The 18,487-nt window shown below is 42.0% G+C and overlaps 2 protein-coding genes across 2 annotated transcripts; one reads left to right on the top strand and one right to left on the bottom strand.

The window, feature by feature from the left end:
* Positions 1 to 30: 30 nt before the first annotated feature.
* FASTKD3 (FASTK mitochondrial RNA regulator 3) lies at positions 31 to 5,688 on the top strand. Its single transcript, XM_014261336.2, is given in 10 exon segments — positions 31 to 127; positions 389 to 553; positions 556 to 1,093; positions 1,095 to 1,140; positions 1,142 to 1,481; positions 1,484 to 1,541; positions 1,543 to 1,572; positions 1,574 to 1,806; positions 2,909 to 2,998; positions 3,386 to 5,688. Coding segments are annotated over 10 exon segments (1,788 nt in total). The 3' UTR covers positions 3,577 to 5,688.
* A 4,200-nt stretch (positions 5,689 to 9,888) lies between these two features.
* Positions 9,889 to 18,455, bottom strand: CFAP90 (cilia and flagella associated protein 90). Its single transcript, XM_005532783.3, has 3 exons — positions 17,942 to 18,455; positions 14,270 to 14,386; positions 9,889 to 10,131 (listed from the first exon to the last, which is right to left on the bottom strand). The coding sequence occupies exons 1-3, from the start codon at positions 18,116 to 18,118 to the stop codon at positions 9,985 to 9,987; spliced, it is 441 nt and encodes a 146-aa protein (XP_005532840.1). The 5' UTR covers positions 18,119 to 18,455; the 3' UTR covers positions 9,889 to 9,984.
* Positions 18,456 to 18,487: the final 32 nt, after the last annotated feature.

Here is an 18,487-nt window from a genome sequence, read left to right on the forward strand (position 1 = left end):
AAGCAGCAGTAGGTGCTGGGGCGGAGGGGAATGGAGGGGCCCCGCAGGTGCCGCCCTGGCCGCGGGAGTGGCGGGCAAAGTGGCGCCCCGCGGCTCCTGCACGAGGGAACGTTCGTGTCCGTCCCCTGTTCGTCTCACAGTGTCCTTGCGGGAACACGGGGCAGCCTATCACATAGGGCTCGCAGCTCCCGGCATTTCTACTCTCTTCATTGCTTTGTGCTCGTGCTTGTGGTTGTGGGAAAGGGATCGTACCCATCTTTCCAGCCACCAAAAGGATTTGGGTTGGGGTTTTTTCCTGCATTTTAGTGACCCCGGTGCTGTTTTCCAGACTACATATCTTTTTTTCTTCCCCTAGGTATCATTTCAGATCTCACTTGATTCAATGTAGCTTTGCTTAGCCGGAAAAGTTTCCAACTATATTCATCCAGCACACCAGAAAGCAGGTCTGCTTTGATGACCCTAAGCAAGAGGTTGAATTTCATCAGTGGGCAGAGAAAACCCCAAAACTGTAGCTCCGTGGCCATAAGGATGCTGTGTGTCAAAGATAAATCTCATATATGTTTTGTAGGAAAAAACACATACAACTGCAGATGGAGCCATTTTCTGTTAATGAAACTATGCATTTTTGTGGCAATATCAGGGACTGTACTAAATCAAATAATGTGTGGATGGATGAACAATTATTTTTCAAGAAGTTTAACAACCTTTCTGTATCAAAAGACATTTTTTACTTTCTTAGCTCTTTAGCTGTCATGTCTGCTACTATGGCCTCAGGAGCCCTGCAGAGGATTTCTGAAGTTGAGGTGGATGACAACGGTCTTAAAAACCCTGAACTGTTAGAGAATAAAGTTTTCAGAGCATTATGCTTACAGTTTGAATTTGAATCCTCAAAACTGTCAAACATGGAGCTGCTGAATGCATTGCAGGCTTTGATAAAGCTTTGTAAAGATCCTCAGAGCACGCTGATGACAAGCCTGCTTTCAGAGAGCAGAGAGCGGCTTGGCAGGGGACAGCTGACTGCTGAAAATCTTTGTGCTCTTGGAGAGAGTTTGCTTGAGTTAGAAGGCCCAAGTTGTGTGATGCTGGAACTAATTGAACTACATGCAAGATAGAGACATTGAGAGGTGGAGTCCCAGGGAAATTAATGATGGTTTATAAGATACTGCAGGTAACTGTGAGGGAAGGGAAACAATGCCCAAACTTGCTAAACAGACTGAACAATGTCACTTTACACAAAGTTTCTGAGCTAAATCTAAGCTTTTCAAGTGTAATACTGAATTCACTGGTGATTCTTTGTCAGACTGGGGCAGTTCCCTTAGTCACTGCACTGTGTAAACATTCAGTGAAGTATGTTCCCTATTTCACAGATCATGAACTGGTAAATGTACTGGAAGCTTTCCTATACTTTGGACAAAAATTGCAAATTTTTACAGAGGCACTGGAAAGACATGTCCCCAGGTCCATCCTCACCATGCATCCTCAGTCAGCAAGGTCATACATTATTGCTGCAAAAAGATGATCCTTTCAAAGCCCATCTTTGATAGTAACAGAAGGTTTCATTTCCAATACTGACACTTACCACTGACCAGATTGCTGTGTATATTGTCTCGTTTGGGACTCTTAACTACCTAACTCCAAGTGCTTCTTCCTTGTTTAGGAAGTTTGAAACTGTGCTGCATAGCCACCTGAAGCACTTTGAGCCTCACACCTTGTTGAACTTGTCACAATTGTGTGTCCTTATTCAACGTTATCCAATAAATTTTCTGCCAAGAATATTTAGTCCCTATTTTCTGCAAAAGCTTCAAGGTATGGAGCAGAATTTCTCCTGGGATGTTCCATGCTTCTTTGTTAAATAATTTATCTCTTGTCAAACACCTATTTTTTATCACTTTAATTTGTCAAATCAACAGTGATCTGATCAAAGTGACTGGACAGTAGTGATCAGGCCAAAGGCTGTTGCTTCCTTGTCACAGTTGCCATTGTCTTTCATGTTATGTCATTTAGTTGAATTTGAAAATTGCACTGTACAGTTTTAAAACATAGACCTGAATTCCCTTAAAATAATTATTTCAGTTAATCCTTATGGTTTTCTAAAAAACAGTGACCTGGTGTTCCCCATGTTTGTCCTTTCTTTTATTCATGATGCTAGAACATCCTCCATGTGATAGCCTGTTCTTGGCTGTAATTATTGCATATTTCAGTGCTTTTTGGACACAAATCTGTTATGAACAACACATCATTTTGAGTTATTCTCTATTTGATACTATAGCATTTTTAGGATCATTGTAGAGAGATGTAAGCTATACCAGAAAGGTGACTGACTTAATAAGATTTCAGCTAAGATTGCTCTACTAATAAAACTAAGCTAAAGTTTTTTAAGTGATTAGAAATTTTGATCACTTAATTTTTCAACAACATGAAATACCTAAAGGAGTTGATTTTTACAAAGCAGACAAAGCCCCAGGAATTATTAGGTATTATCCACAAATTGCAGATTAAAAAAAGAAAAAAACAGGAGAGAAACAATGACATACTGGGGTTATAACTTGGAGAAAAGTGGTTATAAGGAGGTATTTATCTAAGACCTCAACTCAAATTTATTCTGCTATGTAGACTGTCCTGCATCTTTTGGATCCTCATTTTTTGGTGAAAGAAAATGACAGTTTTAACTAAGATCTTGCTAGTTTTGTATTCTTGTGTTGATATTTTTGTGAATAATTTTCTCATTTTTCTACCTCTGTTATTTCATACTTATCTTTCTGTTAATTTAAGCAATTATTGAGAATTTTAATGATTAAGTAGTTTTTCTGCACGTTATACTGAATAGCTTTTCCTAACTTCTGCATATGGTTTGTGTAAAGATACTTTGTTGAAGGTACCCCTGAAAACCTGTATGTTGTTGTTTCAGCTCAGCCACCTGGTTTGAACAGAATTGTTATGTCCCAGCTAACCCAGCTTTTTCTGACTGTCACCCTGGAGTGCCCATTTTATGACGTACAGTACATGTCAAACCAGATAAGGTCATTAGAGCCCTGTTTTATACTTAGTTGAGTGTATTTCCCATAAAAAGCTTTGAAACTGGACAAACCAACTTTCCTTGCTGAAAATATGGAACATTTCTATCTGACTGAATGACTTGGTATATTTGTATGAATGGAAACAGCTGTGCATTTTTCATGCACATGATATAGCATTGAAGCTTCCTGAGGATGTTTGGATGGTTGTTTGGTGATTTTAAGTTTCTAGCAGATCAGACCTCAGACTGTAGGTCTCTCAATAGACTTGGCTTTGAAATGCACAGAATACATTTTGCTATGTTAATATGAGGTCATTACAAAAATGTCATCTCCCTCTTTCAATTTGGTTTTCTGTCTTTACCTAGTGTCTGAAACTCCTTTCAAATACCAGGTAAAGGCATGTCCCACACCTCACAGTTCTCCTGACGTTCACCTCTTTAAAAGGGTGAAGACAAGATTACTTTATTTACTGAAAAAAAGAATATATTTTGCATCAGCGGTATCAACACCCTATTTCTATGTAGTTGGTAAGTATAATTTCTTTGGATTAGTAATTTAATCTGTATATGGTGCCAAAGCGTTCATTTCCTTTGTGGGCATTCTAAGTTCTGCAAATGCAGAAAAAGTAAACTGGGATACAAATTTCTATAAAATATCTGAAGTTTGGGAACTTTAAGTAAATAATTTATAAAGTCAGAGAAAGGAAAATGGAGAGAAAAGCACAGCATTAATTGGTATTTACGCAGCCACTCTGCATTGAAAACAGCTGCTAACAGCTGCTTGTATTCTGTATTTTTAATATCACCTCTTTATCTGTTAAACAATTTGTATAATGTAAAGCAAAATCAGGCAATGCCACTTGCCTGATCTCTCTGCTTTAGTGGTGAGTAGAGAAAGGAAAGTGGTCAGCTGGCTGCCCTGCTCAGCTGGACTCCTCTCCCCTCAGCAAGAGCTGTTAGCAACACAGTCAATGGGGTTTGTGGGTTGTAAGACAGGAGTGAGCAAAATAAACTGTTGTGTGCAGCAGGAAACACAGAAGGCAGTGATGAGGAAAGGCACATGCCCAGGAGAGGTGGATGATAATAATGTTGTAAATAAAATTAGAATTAGACAACTAGGTCTATTGAGTTAGCAGCAATTTAATAACAAAAAAAAAAAGAAAACAAATTAGTGAATTGAATACAAGAATACAATTTAATAGAAGAATACAATTTAGTGAATTGAATAGTAATTTGGTATAAAAGGAATACAATTTAGTAAAAGAGTACAATTTAGTCAATACATTCAGATATATATATATATATATGTATGTGTGTGTGTGTATGTGTGTGTGTGTGTGAATACAGTTTGGCAGTATTTGAGTATGATTAAAGCATAAGCAAAACCGACGGTGGTACGGGGAGGGCTTCTCACCCCACCTCACGTATGAAAACAACTGGGGTACAGAGAATGGCTTCTCACCCTACCTCATGTATGAAATAAAGCAATTCAAGCTAAACTTACATACTATATGCTTATACATATTCATTAATGTTTCCCGTAAATTTCCTCCTACTTCCAATTCTTAAAATTTACATCACTATTCTTCATGGCCTCACTTGTTGCTAGGGGGTCTTCAGTCTTCTTTCAGTGGTCTTTGGATGAAGATTTACACTCCTTCTTGTTGTCCTCTGGATAACCTTACAGGTTGTGTGTGCGTACTAAGCGTTGTGTGATGTAAGTAAGCATTATGTTCTACTAATTAGTCTTACATTTTATCATTTCAGGCCTTATGTTTAAAGTTATTTCAACTTTGTCCATCTCAAGGTCGAATTTTGTCTTGGGACATTACTTATCTTAAAACTACATCCTGTATCCTATTTTTAACATGCAACATCTATAAAGGGGTCCATCTGCCTTGTAACACTGATTCCCTTTATTGCTTTATAATAATAACTTTTCAAGTATTTGCAATTTAGTTAGCACAAATCATCTCCATTTATTACAATAAGATGTTGAGGAAAGGGAGTCTTGGACACCATGGATGTCAGAGGGATTTAAAAAAAAATTAAATTTTTTTTTTCATTTCAGAGTTATTCTGTATGTCAGTGTCTTGGTTCTAGAAGACAGGTGTCTGCTAGGGAGAGCAGGAGCCTCCCTTGGGATGAAAGAATGTAGGCCCCCCTCCCTCTGAATTATTATAATTTTGAAATCAATTTTGAAAAATTAGGCAGAGATCTGGGGATAGGAATAACAGTTCTTTACTAGTATAACCAGGCAAACAAACAACAATAACTACAGCATTAACAAGAACACAGAACCAGGGACCCCGGGACAGCTTTCTCGGCTGAGACGGGATGGAGGAGAGGCTTTGTTTTCACAAACCCCTTGGGCGGGCAGTCCCCGGTGCTCCTGCGGGGCTCCGAGGAACAGTTGGCTGGAAACAGCAGGAATGAGCTGAGATCCTGGACTGGTGGATGAGGTGTATCAGCAGCTCCGTGGCGGTGCCTGGTACTGCCACACGTCCCGGCAGAACAGGGGGTGAGAGGCCACCAACCAAGAGGGGAGAAGGAGAAGAAGCAGCAGCTCTGTCTGGGTGATGGCGAAATTCCCTTCTCCCCACCGCAGCAGCTCCGCGACCCAGCAAACGAATGTCTTTTCCCGAAGCCAAAGAAAACCAGCCAAAAACTGTCCCCACCCTCCTTTCCTGCCCCTTCCCCCCCCACCCTGAGCCCGGACACTCTTTGTCCTTTGTCAAGCACCCACTAAATATCCACAGTTAGGTTGTCTCCATAGCTAATGGGTAAAATTTCCACGGGCAGGCCAGAACAACAAAATAATAAAAAAAAAAGGACACCTAACCCTCAACACTATCCACCCCGAATTTTTTCCCATACCAAAATGTTACATCAAATATTAAACCTTTAAATTATACATGAACACATACTACTTTAACTATATACATATGTACATACAGATACAGATACAAGCACAGTGTCATGGGTAGTTCACCTAAAACCAAGTCCCCTTGAGGTATGCACCGGGTCTCTCCATCTTTTTGCATCACCCACCAAGTGCAACCCGGTCCCTGAGCAAAGACAACCCCACGGATTGGACTGTCTTTGCTGGAGGCAGAATTAACCCAAACAGTTTTTCCCAGCATACCTCTCATAAGTACCACTGGAACCTTATCTCCATCTGTCGTTCTAAAGGGCTCAGATTGGGCAGGGTCTGCTCGGTTAGTGGAACCTCGGGTGTTCACCAACCATGTGGCCTTTGCTAAATTAATCTCCCAGTTCTTGAAAGTTCCCCCACCCAGTGCCTTCAAGCTGCACAATCATTTTACAGGAGGACAAAGTCCACAGGCCAGCTGAAGAAGCTCCAGCAGCCTGGGACCCCTGGCCCGTCAAGGCCACTGGCTTCTCCCCCACGGCAGCACCACCCGAGCCAGTGGTAAACAGCTCAGGACCTTGGTCTGCCCGGGCCGCCAGAGGGGACGGGAGGGGGCTGCCTCCAGCTGCAGACTCAGGCGATGCTGAAGAACACGAGGCGGGGGGACATGAAGCTGGCGCAGCGTGGTCCGCCTCCCGCGAGGCAGGGGGGAAACGCGGCGCCAGTCGGGGCGCAGCCCGCAGAGACCCAGCACCATCCTGCTCTGCTGCCAGGGAACAACCCGGGCTCGCAGGACGGGAATCCGGCAGCATGGGGCCGGCAGAACCCGGCCTGGCGTCCGCAGCACCCGTCTCCACACCCCACGAATCCGGCACGGGGCCCGGGCCCTGCCCATCCCCCACCACTGGGCAGGGCACGGCCCAGCCGCAGCAGGGACATGGGACAGACCCTGAGGCATCCCCCAGGGCCGGCGCGGCCCCCCGTTCAAGCAGCCCCCCATCAGTCTGTGTCGGGAGGGCACACGGAGGAGGCGAGCCCGCCCCGGGCTTCCACCGCCAGGGCGCCGGCCGAGGTGGCGTTAAACCCCCTGGGTCTGCGGTGCCCCTGACAGCCTGCCGGCAGGGATCCAACCCCGCCCCGGGCCTACACCTCCTGGGCGCCGGCCGAGGCGGCATTACACCCCCCGGGTCCGTGGCGCCCCCGTTCAACCCACCGGGGGCCCCGGCGATCCCGGGGGAGCTGACCTCGGGACCCGACATCAGAACACCGCCACACCTTTGCCAGATCCCGAGCAGCCGGAGCAGCTGTGGCTCATAACCGACCAGCAGAGACTCGATCAGGGAATCGCCTAAAGCGTCCCAAGCCGACTGCGAAAAAATCGCTTCAACCACAGGGAAAAACCCCTCAATTCTGCCATACTCACACAATTGCTGAAAGTCAGCATACGAAACATCAATCCCTCTCTGATCAGACACCGCATGCCATATCTCCAGAACCAGGCCCTCCGTAAGAGAAAGCCCAAAACCATCCATAGCCACAGGCTAGACAGTACCCTGTAACACACGTGCAAGACACGGTGGGGTTCACCAGATGTTACCGCTGAAGATCAATAGATCACGCGAACACAGGTCAAGGTGTGGTGCAAGAAAGAGCCGAGTTTATTTTTCCTCCCAGGATTTATAGGCTTGTGACCATGGCCAGGGATTGGATGGTCAGGATAACACTTTCTCACTGCACTGGCCATGAGAGATGCCCATCACAAGACGTGTAACACAAAGAATGTACACATATCTATGCTTACAGTTACTGTCCTAGGAAAGTCCTTAGAAAACTATGTTAGCAAGCTCAGAAGCTGAGTTTTCAGGGCGACAAATGAGAAACAAGTAGTGGGAGGGAAAACCTGTGAAAGATCCTCAAAAGTGAGTAGGAATGAGAAAAGTGTGACATAAACAAAGAAATGAGATAGAAAAACTCAAACTGGTGTTTGGATGTTTGACTTTCTCCGTGGTGGAAGTGATGCCTATTCCTCACATAGGCCAGAAGGTGGTGGTATTCTCAAACAAATTGGATTTCCAATAGCCAGATGGTTTGTAAATATAGTAAGGTCACTTAAAAAAACCTATTTCTACTGACTGTCCCAGAGTAAAAATAACCTGCTAAGAATATGGCCATATTCCATCTCATTCTTTACTGGTATTAACTTTGATACTGATTTTTGAAAAAGCACTGTGGTATTAGAAAACACTTCCTTCTCCCTTTGTTCTTACTATGATTCCTTTCATTTAATGCTGCTGAATTTGTTTAGTGAATAGTTTATTTTTGAAAAGGAATGTAGCTGTTAATGTCCTTTTGTCCATAGCCCATTGAGTGTAGAACTGCAGGTCATGAATAATGATAGTAACAAACACCTCTCAGAATGGGCTGCTTTATGTGTTCTGCTTCTCACATCATGCCAAACAAGTGCTATTGCTTGCCTAATTTACTACTTTTTCAGGTCCTACATTAAGAAGTTTTTTGTTTCTCTCTCTCTTTTTTTTTTTTTTTTTTTTTTTTTACTAGATGTCTCACTGTATTTATAAATGACACAGGTTTCCTGTGTCTAAATACCTGAGAAAACCAATGTCAGTCACAGCTGTGGACTTCTACCTTTTTCCGGTATGATCACTCTGGCTGTTCCTTTCCGAACAATACTGCCTCACCTCTAAACAACAGGATCAATAGCTCTTGAGAACCGAACTGATGCATACTCTGTAGGAGAAACTCCTCCTGAAATGACCTTAAATTTTTTGTACTGGATTCTGTGAAAGTATAAGGCATTAAATGTTTAATCAGATTTAAACATTTGTGCTGAACATGATTTTTAAGTGACTACTGCTCAAATCCTCCTGGTTTTTTTCACCCTTTCTACCAAATTATTTAGTGCTTGTTCTGCTATTATTACTGAGAGGAATGACAGGTTTGTCTTTACAAACAAGCTGTGGGTGTGCTGATAAGATGAAACTATGACTGAGAGATAACAGAAACAACGGGATGGATTCCATTGAAGGATGAAAGAGGCACTGAGGAAGCACCACGAATTCCACAAGAGTTAAGAATTAAGAAGGGATTATGCTTTGGGGGGTGGGGGGGGTGGGTATCCCAGGTATCAGGCCTTCTGGGAAGTCTGTAACTTTCAAGTACCTCAGCCAATGAGGAAAGAGAGAAGGGACAAGCAGCTGGAAAATTAGCGTAAAAAGGAGGCTGTGCCCTCCAAAAATCTGAGAGACCCAAGGGGAATGCCCCATGGCCTCTCCCTTTATTTGAATAAAGTAAAAGAACTCCTCAGTCTCCTTTTTGGACATAAACCTCTGGTGTTTGTGGATTAATTTTCCTGACATTACTTAGTCTATTTTTCCATTTTTTTCAGATTGGATACAGAACCGATAATGCTATTTCTTTTTAAATCAGCCGGACACCATTCCTATAGAGGAATTAAGTGAAATAAATGTCTGAATTCAGCTAAACCCAGATTTTGTCTCTTCAAATGCTAAGTGCTCAGGAGTTCTTTCTGAGTTCCACTTGAAGTCTCCTGAAACTGCTAAGCATATAAGCCCATACATTTTTGAAAATTCTAAGCTGAATATCCACTTCAGCTGTTGTACACATAAAACAATGTCTCACAATTCTCTAGCAGCTCAGTAAGTATTGAATAATCTGTGATCACTGATACCTTTGAGTCAAAGCTTGCTTAAATGTTAGGTCTGCGGGTGGTTATGTAGAAGCAATGCCCAGAATTGCAGAGACAGCTTTTGACCTAACAGGTCTCATTCCCAGCATTGCTGCCTAAAATGTTCTAAAAAGTTATTGTTGATGCTGCTCTTCATGAGATTTTTATGAGGATGTAAGGAGAAGACATACATTTTAATTAGCATGAGAAAAACTGCAGCAACTATTTCACCCTACTTTTAATCCAGATCGTTCTCATTAATTAAACTGTAAAGAAAAAGGCAGAACCACCATATTGTTTTTCAAAGTGTTTTGGTTTTTTTTCCAGATAACTGTTGCTGGTGGTGACAGATACAGAAGATTTCACATGGATCCAGGCCTGGAGGTTTTTTCAATGAGCAGGGTGGCTGCCTTCTCCGTAGATTGCTGCATGCAGGCTATAAACCCTTGCATGCTCTCCAGTTGCTGGGTCTAAGGGTTTATGTATGTGCTTCCCATACTCTGAAGATGTCATCAGAGGAACAGGTCTTGCCATTTCCTGTGAAAACACAAAAGTTGCCTATAGAAGAAAATCACAGAGTGAACAGAAAACAATCTTCTACTGCTAAATGTGCTGAGGCCAGGGGTAAAATAACTGAGAGAATGGTACAACATCTGCCATATGGATGTGTATTTGTTTAGTGCCTTTACTGTTCTGTCTCTGCCCTAGTTTTTTATGTTATTTTTATCTTAATAAACCATGAATGTGTCACTAAATGATGAGATGGTAAGGTATGGAGCTGTGGACTGGTAATTTTTTACACAAATACATATACACATGTGAATACCATGAGATTACTGGCAAACTAAATGCTAGAAAAGCACAGATTTTAGTTTTCTTGTGCATTGAATTGCATGATTCTTTTGAAAAATAAGACAGATTTGTACCCCCTGTTACAGGAACACCGACCCTGCTTGCACAATTCAGTGAAAAAAGCATGAAAAAAGCAAATTCTAAAGAAAAACCCCGAGCAACCACTAGCCCATGCAAGCTTTCCCTGAAGGAAATAAAACACATACTACGTTATTTCTGAAATGGATGAAAGGTTTTATTAAAAACACTTGTAGCTCTAAGATTACAGAAGCAACTGGTTTGCAATTATGGAAAGTGGACTTGATGAGAAACAACCTGACCAAGAAAAGATTTTAAGCTCGTTCTTAGTAAACTGCACTTTAAGTGGCTGTATAATCACTATTTGCAATCTGCAGTTCTTTCCTGTGTTACAGCAACAGGGAGGTACCAAGCCAGAAGGGAAAGATAGGATTTGTTTATTTTTCTTTCCCTAGCAAAAGGTCTCAGATTTATCAGGCTGCTTGTATGTTTGCACACTGACTAACACAGTAAGCCTTGGTCTGCAATGTGTTTTTCTAGTCTTACAATATAAATAGTATCTAAAAGGCAAATCAAAATGCAGATGCTGCACCATAATTCAAGTGGAAGCAAATGACTTCTTTGCTACAAGAGACACAAGCCTGGGCAAATTAGCACTTAAGTCCTGAAAAGATGCAGGTGGGAACACAGGTATCTCATAGCAGGGCAATCAGCTAAGAGATATTTCCTACCTCATGGACAGAACCTGAGTTTCTTGGAAAGATGCTGTAAACTCTTTTAAAAAGCAAACAAAAAGACAAACAAAAAGACTATACCTAACTAACTAACCCACTCAATAGAAAAGCTCATTTCAAAACATTTATCCCCCAGTTCTCCTGCCCACCTTACTCCACCCTATTAAAAGCTATTCAGTACACCAACTTTTAACCCCAGCAGAATGAAAATCAAGTCAAGAGGACTGACGGGAAAAATTAAGACCATTTCCTCCTCTGCCCTAGTTGCAGATAAATGTTGAAAAAATGAGAAACTAAAAAAATCTTTGTGCCATCAAGAAAGACTTCGCTAGAAATTCAGGATTTACCGTACTAATGACAGGCAGCAGTATATAATTCCAATAGTTTGTGTTCCTTTTAAATAAAGAGGATTCAGTTTTCAGCATCCTTGGTAGCACAAGTGCTGACTGGGCACACTGGCATTTCATCTTTGTGGGTTTGGCATTCAGGGGGTTTCAGATTTTCCAACAGTTGGGAAAATCTTGGCTGGGAAGCGTCCTGCTATCCACCCTCACAGCATGTAATTCTAGCACTGTTAGCACTTGGAATCAGCAATGGCAGCTGTGTGCATGCACTCCACTGCAGTTACTCAGCCACATGTAGCTAAACTCCATACCTGTCACTGTACTCTTGAATTCTGTGAGTGTACCCAGGCTACCTGCAGGAAATGAGGGGCTTACTTGCAGTGGTTTGTTTTTTTCCACTTCAAGTAAAGCAGTGTACTGTGGTGTGTTCAGTCTGTCTGCTTTCAGTGCTGTACTAGAAAGATGTAAATTGTAGTACTTTTATTTATTATATTTTATTGTTTAGTTATTATATAAAGCCTGAGAGACCTACTGTGATAATTAAAGAGAAATTGAGTATGTGACCTGCACTGGTTACATCCAGTGTTGGGTGTCATCACATGCAGGAGGATCATGTTGTAGTATTAAGCAGCTGTGGGTTTGATGTGTCCCCATGCTGTTTAAAGGGCTGGATTAAGGGACATCTATTTGCACAGTCCCTTTTGTGCACTGCCCAGCAGAGCTGGTATGAATTCTGGCCCATACAAGTTTGCTCTAGGAAGAAAACTGATAGGAAAGTGAGTTTTGTTGATACAAGAACTCGGTAAAAAGCTGTAACTTTATATTGATGAACTTTATCTGTACACAGATATCCCTCTTGGAGGTTGAGCTTGGTACTAGGGAAGAGAAGGTGTTTTTGTTTTTTGTTTTTTTTTAAATTAAGAGTTTAATTTCTAATTGGAGTAATAATTTACATACATACACAGATTTGCAGTTTTTAGGCATGAGCAGGTGATGCCAATGGGCACTCCCGGGATTCCTTTGGGAGCATCTAATACTTCCTGCACTGTCTGATAGAGATGAAGGGCATTATGGCTACACACTTGGACTGAAATGCCTGTCATATATAACTGCTAGTGAGACAAATCCCAACCAGTGGACTTTGTCAGAACAAAACAATTTTATTGTGAAGGAATTAGAGTAATCTGAACTCTCGTATCATTCTTCCTTCTCTATCATATATAACCATCAAAGTGGGCAGCCATTCCTAGCCTACCCATCACTTTTACATCCCATGAACCCATTGGGATTTTGAGGTTATTAGTACACAGAGGTTACACTTCATTTGGTTTTTGACAGCCTCTGCCTCTATGTGCAATTTTGTGTGTGTATGTATAAATACAATTATATATACAGACACTTGTATATATGTGTATTATTCAGATGCTGCATGCAAAAATACACACACATTTATACATATATATTATAGTATTTCTGTTTCCAGGGCAGTATTTACCAATTGGGTTGCACATCAAACCCAGATTCTGCTGGCTTCAAATACTTGCTGTCCTGGGGTGACTTTATGATGCTTGTATCCCCTGTTGCCTCTTCTGTTTATGTTACATATTAAGTTCTGCACCTTTAAGACTGGTTCCAAGAGCGAAGGTGGGGAAAGAAGTGCACCACTCAGTCTCTCACATGCTTCTCTGGACTGTGTTGTTTGCAGCAACATGGACAGACAGCAGGACAGAGCTCTCCTTTACTTTTAGTTTTTAGCTAGCTGAAGCAGAGAAGTTCCCCGGACTGTTTTTTTTTTTCCCCTTTTTTCTTGGATCTGTTCAAACCTGCTCTGGACATGATAACCTAGAAAAACCCTGGGAGCTCATGCCCGGGGCCTGGGCCTCAGCACTTTCCAGCGCTGGAGGGACTGATAAGAGACTGAGCCAGTCAAGCTACACCCCTTGTAAAGGACTTTTCTGGATTTGCCATCTCATTGAACAGTGAGAGGTTTCATTGTTTTATAATATTCAATTTCTGTTTAATAAACAGGGTTTTTTTTCTATTTTTCTCCAAAGAAATCTTTTTACCAAACCAGTTCGGGGAAGAGCTACTTAAATTTGCTTTCTGGAGGGACCTCATTTGGAGGTTTTCTCTCAAATTTGCCCTAAACCAGGACACTTGCACAGGGATGCCCATGTGTTCTCATTGACCACACCTTTACATTTGCTCCCTATGAATTTCCTTCCTTCAGGGCAATCTGGTGTAGGTTTTCCTAACAAACTCACCAGCTTCAGATACTTAGGCTTTCACAGCAAATACTGGCATAGAGAGGGTGGGGGCTAAAGGACAGTAGTGAAGTCATGGCCTCTGAATCCAGTCCTCTCAGGGAGAAGTGTTTTTAAGTATCACAAAAATAACTGCAGAACCACCTAAAGTACAACTCTTGAGGTGCACAAATGGTTCAGAGTACACCCTGAAGAGATGATTTGCCTCTTCCTCCTTGCTTTAATTTTCATACATCTTGTCACCTGGAAATCTTCAGGATATGAAAGATAAATATAGTGTTTTCATGGGATAATGCTTTCTCCTAAACCTGCAGGCTGAGCACAATGGTATCCTCCTTCCAGTTACTTTCTTACCATATGGGCTATGTTATAAAGGGTAAATCAATGCCTATAGCCTCCAGTCATGTAAAAAAAGTACAAAACACCTTAAACAAAGATAATTATGAATTTTTCAAAGAATTACCTCCTCATGAATTTTAAGGCCACGACCCTTTGCGTGTTTTCTGTCACATCGCGGAAGATATTGGTTGCAATCTTCTGGTATTCTAAAAACGGCATCATAGGTGAAAAAATCTCCTGTCTTGAAAAAAGGGGAAAAAAATGGCTAATTCACAGAATTGCTTTACTTTACAGATTACAGAATACATGTAGTCAAATCAATACCTAAATAGTGCATATATTACATTAGATGATAACTGTAATATTACCGACCTCAGGAAGTTTGGGCCAGTCCTTTTGAACAGTTTGCAAGATACCTAATGCCATATGGTACCATTTATTAAGTTCATTCAGCTCTAAAATTTCCCTTGTGGCAATTTACTAATTTACTTCATTTTTTCCCTCCTGTAATCTGCTGTAATTTTGGAAATTTAACTGATCTGTTTTAATTTTCTGCACTTAATATTCTCCCTCCTAAATTTGTGTATTTGTCAAATGATCTGGCACAATTATGTAAAAGCAAAACAGGAACTTTAAAAAAGACAAAGGTACCCTGCAGTGTAAACAGAATTTAATTTCTGATTACAGCAGAATTGAGAAATGTGCCACAGTGGAAATCCTGTGATCCTGTGGTATGCATGACACACATATATCAGGCATGAAAATAAAGCACACTCCAAGCCGTAATACAGTTGTTCAACTGTTGACATAGTTTGCATCCAAATAAGCAAAAGACCTGCTCTTCTAACAAAGGTGTTTGTGAAATCCAACCAGGAAGTTCTCATAAATTGAATCAAAGCAATTTCAACACAAAAAAAACTTTTCAAAGGAAAAAACCAAAATTCACTACTGAAATATGCTGCCAGTTGTTACTGAACTTCATTAAAAGGTCCATATTCTGTTAAACCTGTCAATCATCATTGGCTTTGTGCATGGCTGACTAAAAGAATTTTGTTGGGCTTTTTTCTCCTCTAATTTTACAGTGTGTCAAATTTAACATTTGAAAATCTCATGTACTTTGAGTCTTTCAAATAACAGTGGTATTCTCCAAATATAGTCAAGTCATGGCAGGTCAAGGTTATAATGATTCCATTAAAAGGAAAGCATGGCTAAGGGCACTAGTAAGACACTGCTGTAATTTCAGGCTTTATTTGTAAAGGTATCTCCAATACTTGGTTTGGCCAAGAGAAGAGATTATTTTGTATTTAACCTATCTATCCCTTCACTTCTCAAAAACCATTGAGCTTCAGAGGATTTCAGACACTTTCAAGAGTACCCTGCGCATGATTTGTCATCTCCATCATTATTTCTGTGCTTCCTTGCTTCTCCTTTCCTCCCTCTCCTTTCCTCTCCATGATACCAGTTTCATTAGGTGGGTATTTAATTTGTACTCACCACCAGAAATGTTATTCGCGCTTTGCTGGTACTCGTGGCACTATTTGTTACTCATTTCAGAGCAAGAGTGTCTTTTGTTGCTCATGTCAGAGCAGATAATTCATCCTTTCCAGAACTCACAGATAGTCAGTCAGCCTGTTATATCAAAAACAAGCCCTGTCCTAAATACATATTTAAGATTTTCTGCCAGATTTGTAGAGACAACACTTCTTTGCTCAATATACTGGTAACTTTCTGCTGCTGTTTCTCTTTGCTGTAAATTATAACTTGGTTGGCCTGGGTGGTGGTGGTGGTGGTGAGCTGTTTCTTAAACCCATCAAAGCAAGTGAGTCACACAGAGCTGATGATAAATGTGCACTCAGGGTAGGCATCCTCTGTGTACTGCTGCTAAAGCTAAATGCTTTATTCATTCATTAGTATTCTAGACACGTGTAAAATTGGTAATAGCTTTCTCCACATCTCAGAAGAGGAAACACCAGGCACACTGGCTACAATGACTTATGTAAAGCATTCCAGGGAGCAACTGCCAGCTAAGGGATTAAAAGGCAAGAATTTCTAGCTTCTGGCCATGTGATGAGCCCATCTTCTTCCTGCTTCTCTGTGCTTCAGTCTCTGATACATTGTTGGTTTTAGGTATTTAAGCTGCAAAAAGGAATGAGACTCCTTTTCCTCTATAAATAAAAATATTAAAATTATCTAATTCCTAAATTGTGCAAAAGAATGGGCTGAATCTGCTTCCTCCCCTGTGTCCAAGGCCTGGGCTGTGAAGAAACCTATTAAACAGCTGTTACCATTTTTTGTTTCCATGCCACTGGAGCATAATTTTTCACAAACCAGGCTGTTGTGAGTGTGAAAACAAATTATATTGTAAGGAAAAGCTCTACCATATGGCTGCTAATTCTGTGTAGACTAATGAGCTCCACCAGCCCCAAGAGCACCCTCTGACCTGCCCTTGCCTTACTCTTGTTGTGCTCTCCCTACTGTTTTGTGAAGCATGGCACCAGCTGTGCCTGATCACCTTTGTGTCAGATCACCTTGCCAAGGTAATGCTGGAATCAACACGAACTGCCCGGTGCTTGGTGCATTCGTCAGCTTGTCACTTGGGAGAGGAGAAGATTCATGGGTTGTATTTATTGTTAAAAATTGTCATAGCATTGCTATGTTACATTGACATAACAGGAATTTCAGAACTTTTTTATACTAATTTTTTTTTTTTTGAGAAAAAAGCCTTTAATGCCCCTCAACTGTATCAGACATTGTTAAACTTCAATGTGACATATGACACTACATTGAAAAGTTCACCACCCTGGAACTGTAGTTCACCTGAGGAAGAAGATGTAAGATTGTTTTCATTACTGATTTTAAATATGAGAATGGTGAACAGAATGAGAAACAATGGTGACAATGCAGTAGACTGAGGAGTGAGGCTCCTTGCCAGAACACCTGAGGTACTACTTACTGAGTGGCAGTGTACCACCTTCAGAAGCATTCAGTTACAGAGGCATATATTGATGTTATTGTTTTCAGTAGCTCTATTGATTTTTATTAAAGCTGACCATGTGGAAAATTTATGCAATGCACACAGAAAATCTTTTCCTTCAAATGAAAATGGAAAAGTTTATTATTAAAGGGTTCGCAAGAGTGTGTGTTACAACAAAATCCACTGGTGCTGCATCAAACCCCAGTGACAGATGATACCTTTCTTAATTTTTTTTTTATTTCCTAATTACCTCACATTTCATTGATACCAAGTGGCCTGTTCATCCTCAGTCCCTGGCAAACAATGTCTCTGCCTTCTCCTGTTATCCAGTAAAAGACCTTTCCTTCATTTGCCATCCACAAGTAGCAAACACACTTTGCAAAGGTCTCTGATTTTGGCATTAGACAGCCTAGTGACAGAGATTTACGTGCCACACTTCTGTCAGAAAAAAAATTCTTCACTGAGAGTGTGGTGAAGCACTAGAACACGTTGCCCAGAGAAGTTGTGGATGCCTAATCCTTGGAGATGTTCAAGACCAGGTTGGATGGAACTTTGACCAGCCTGGTCCAGTGGAAAGTATCCCTGCCCATGGCAGAAGGGTGGAACTGGATGATCTTTAAGGTCACTTACAACTCAAACCATTCTGTGATGCTGTGATGATTTTTGGCACCTGTCTGATCAGGTCCCTCATGATGAAGACCGAGCCTTTGCACCGGGTCCAGGCAGAGGGTCTACACTGCGCAGAAATCCACGGCGAAAGCTTGCCCCTTCGCCCTGCGCTGCTCCTCGGCTACCCCCGGCTCTCTCCCTTCACTCCCTTACCTTGTACGGCCTGCTGAAATAGCTGAGCTCCGAAGGCCCTTCCCGTTTGGGCGGGACGAAGCTGAAGGCGGAGAAGGAAGCGAGGGCAGGTCGCCTTTTCCCCGGTGAGTTGCCCAGCGCTTCCTGTGCCAAGCAAGTCCCGGTGACGCCCGGCGTGCGCGGCTCAGGGGCGGCCATGCTGTTCCGGCCGCGGTTACCTGGGGACCGCACCGAGCCCCCGCGGCCCCGGGGCTGGGCAGCCCGGCTGGAACCCGCCTCGGCCGCCGCTGCGCTCCTGTGCTCGGGTACTCGGGGCGTTCCGTTGAGCTCTGTCAAGCTTGAAGTGTGAATTCTTGGACACCCGATAGTGGAGATTTCATCTCAGTCTTGTGAAGTGGCTCCAGTGCCGTGGTCCTTTGTGTCCTTGGAAGCTGGGGAAGAAGGTTAGAGCAAAGCGTAGCCGCATGGGACTGTCTTTTTGCTGTGACAGCTTGCACTAGGCTCCAAATCCCCCTCTAAGGGGGTGACAGGAAAATTAATCCACAAACACCAGAGGTTCATGTCCAA

The sequence above is a fragment of the Pseudopodoces humilis genome, chromosome 1, assembly GCF_049639895.1.
Source record: "Pseudopodoces humilis isolate 2021_Gansu_Grassland_sample_001 chromosome 1, ASM4963989v1, whole genome shotgun sequence".
Lineage (NCBI taxonomy): Eukaryota > Metazoa > Chordata > Aves > Passeriformes > Paridae > Pseudopodoces > Pseudopodoces humilis.

Bases quoted from the DNA above. Each gene is read 5' to 3' on its own strand.
- CFAP90 (XM_005532783.3), bottom strand. From the start codon at position 18,118: ATGGCCGCCCCTGAGCCGCGCACGCCGGGCGTCACCGGGACTTGCTTG. The intron at 14,387-17,941 runs GTAAGGGAGTGA...CCTTTTTTCAAG, and splicing joins ATTTCAGCAGGCCGTACAAG to ACAGGAGATTTTTTCACCTA. The intron at 10,132-14,269 runs GTAATTCTTTGA...GTGTTTTCACAG, and splicing joins GCCTTAAAATTCATGAGGAG to GAAATGGCAAGACCTGTTCC.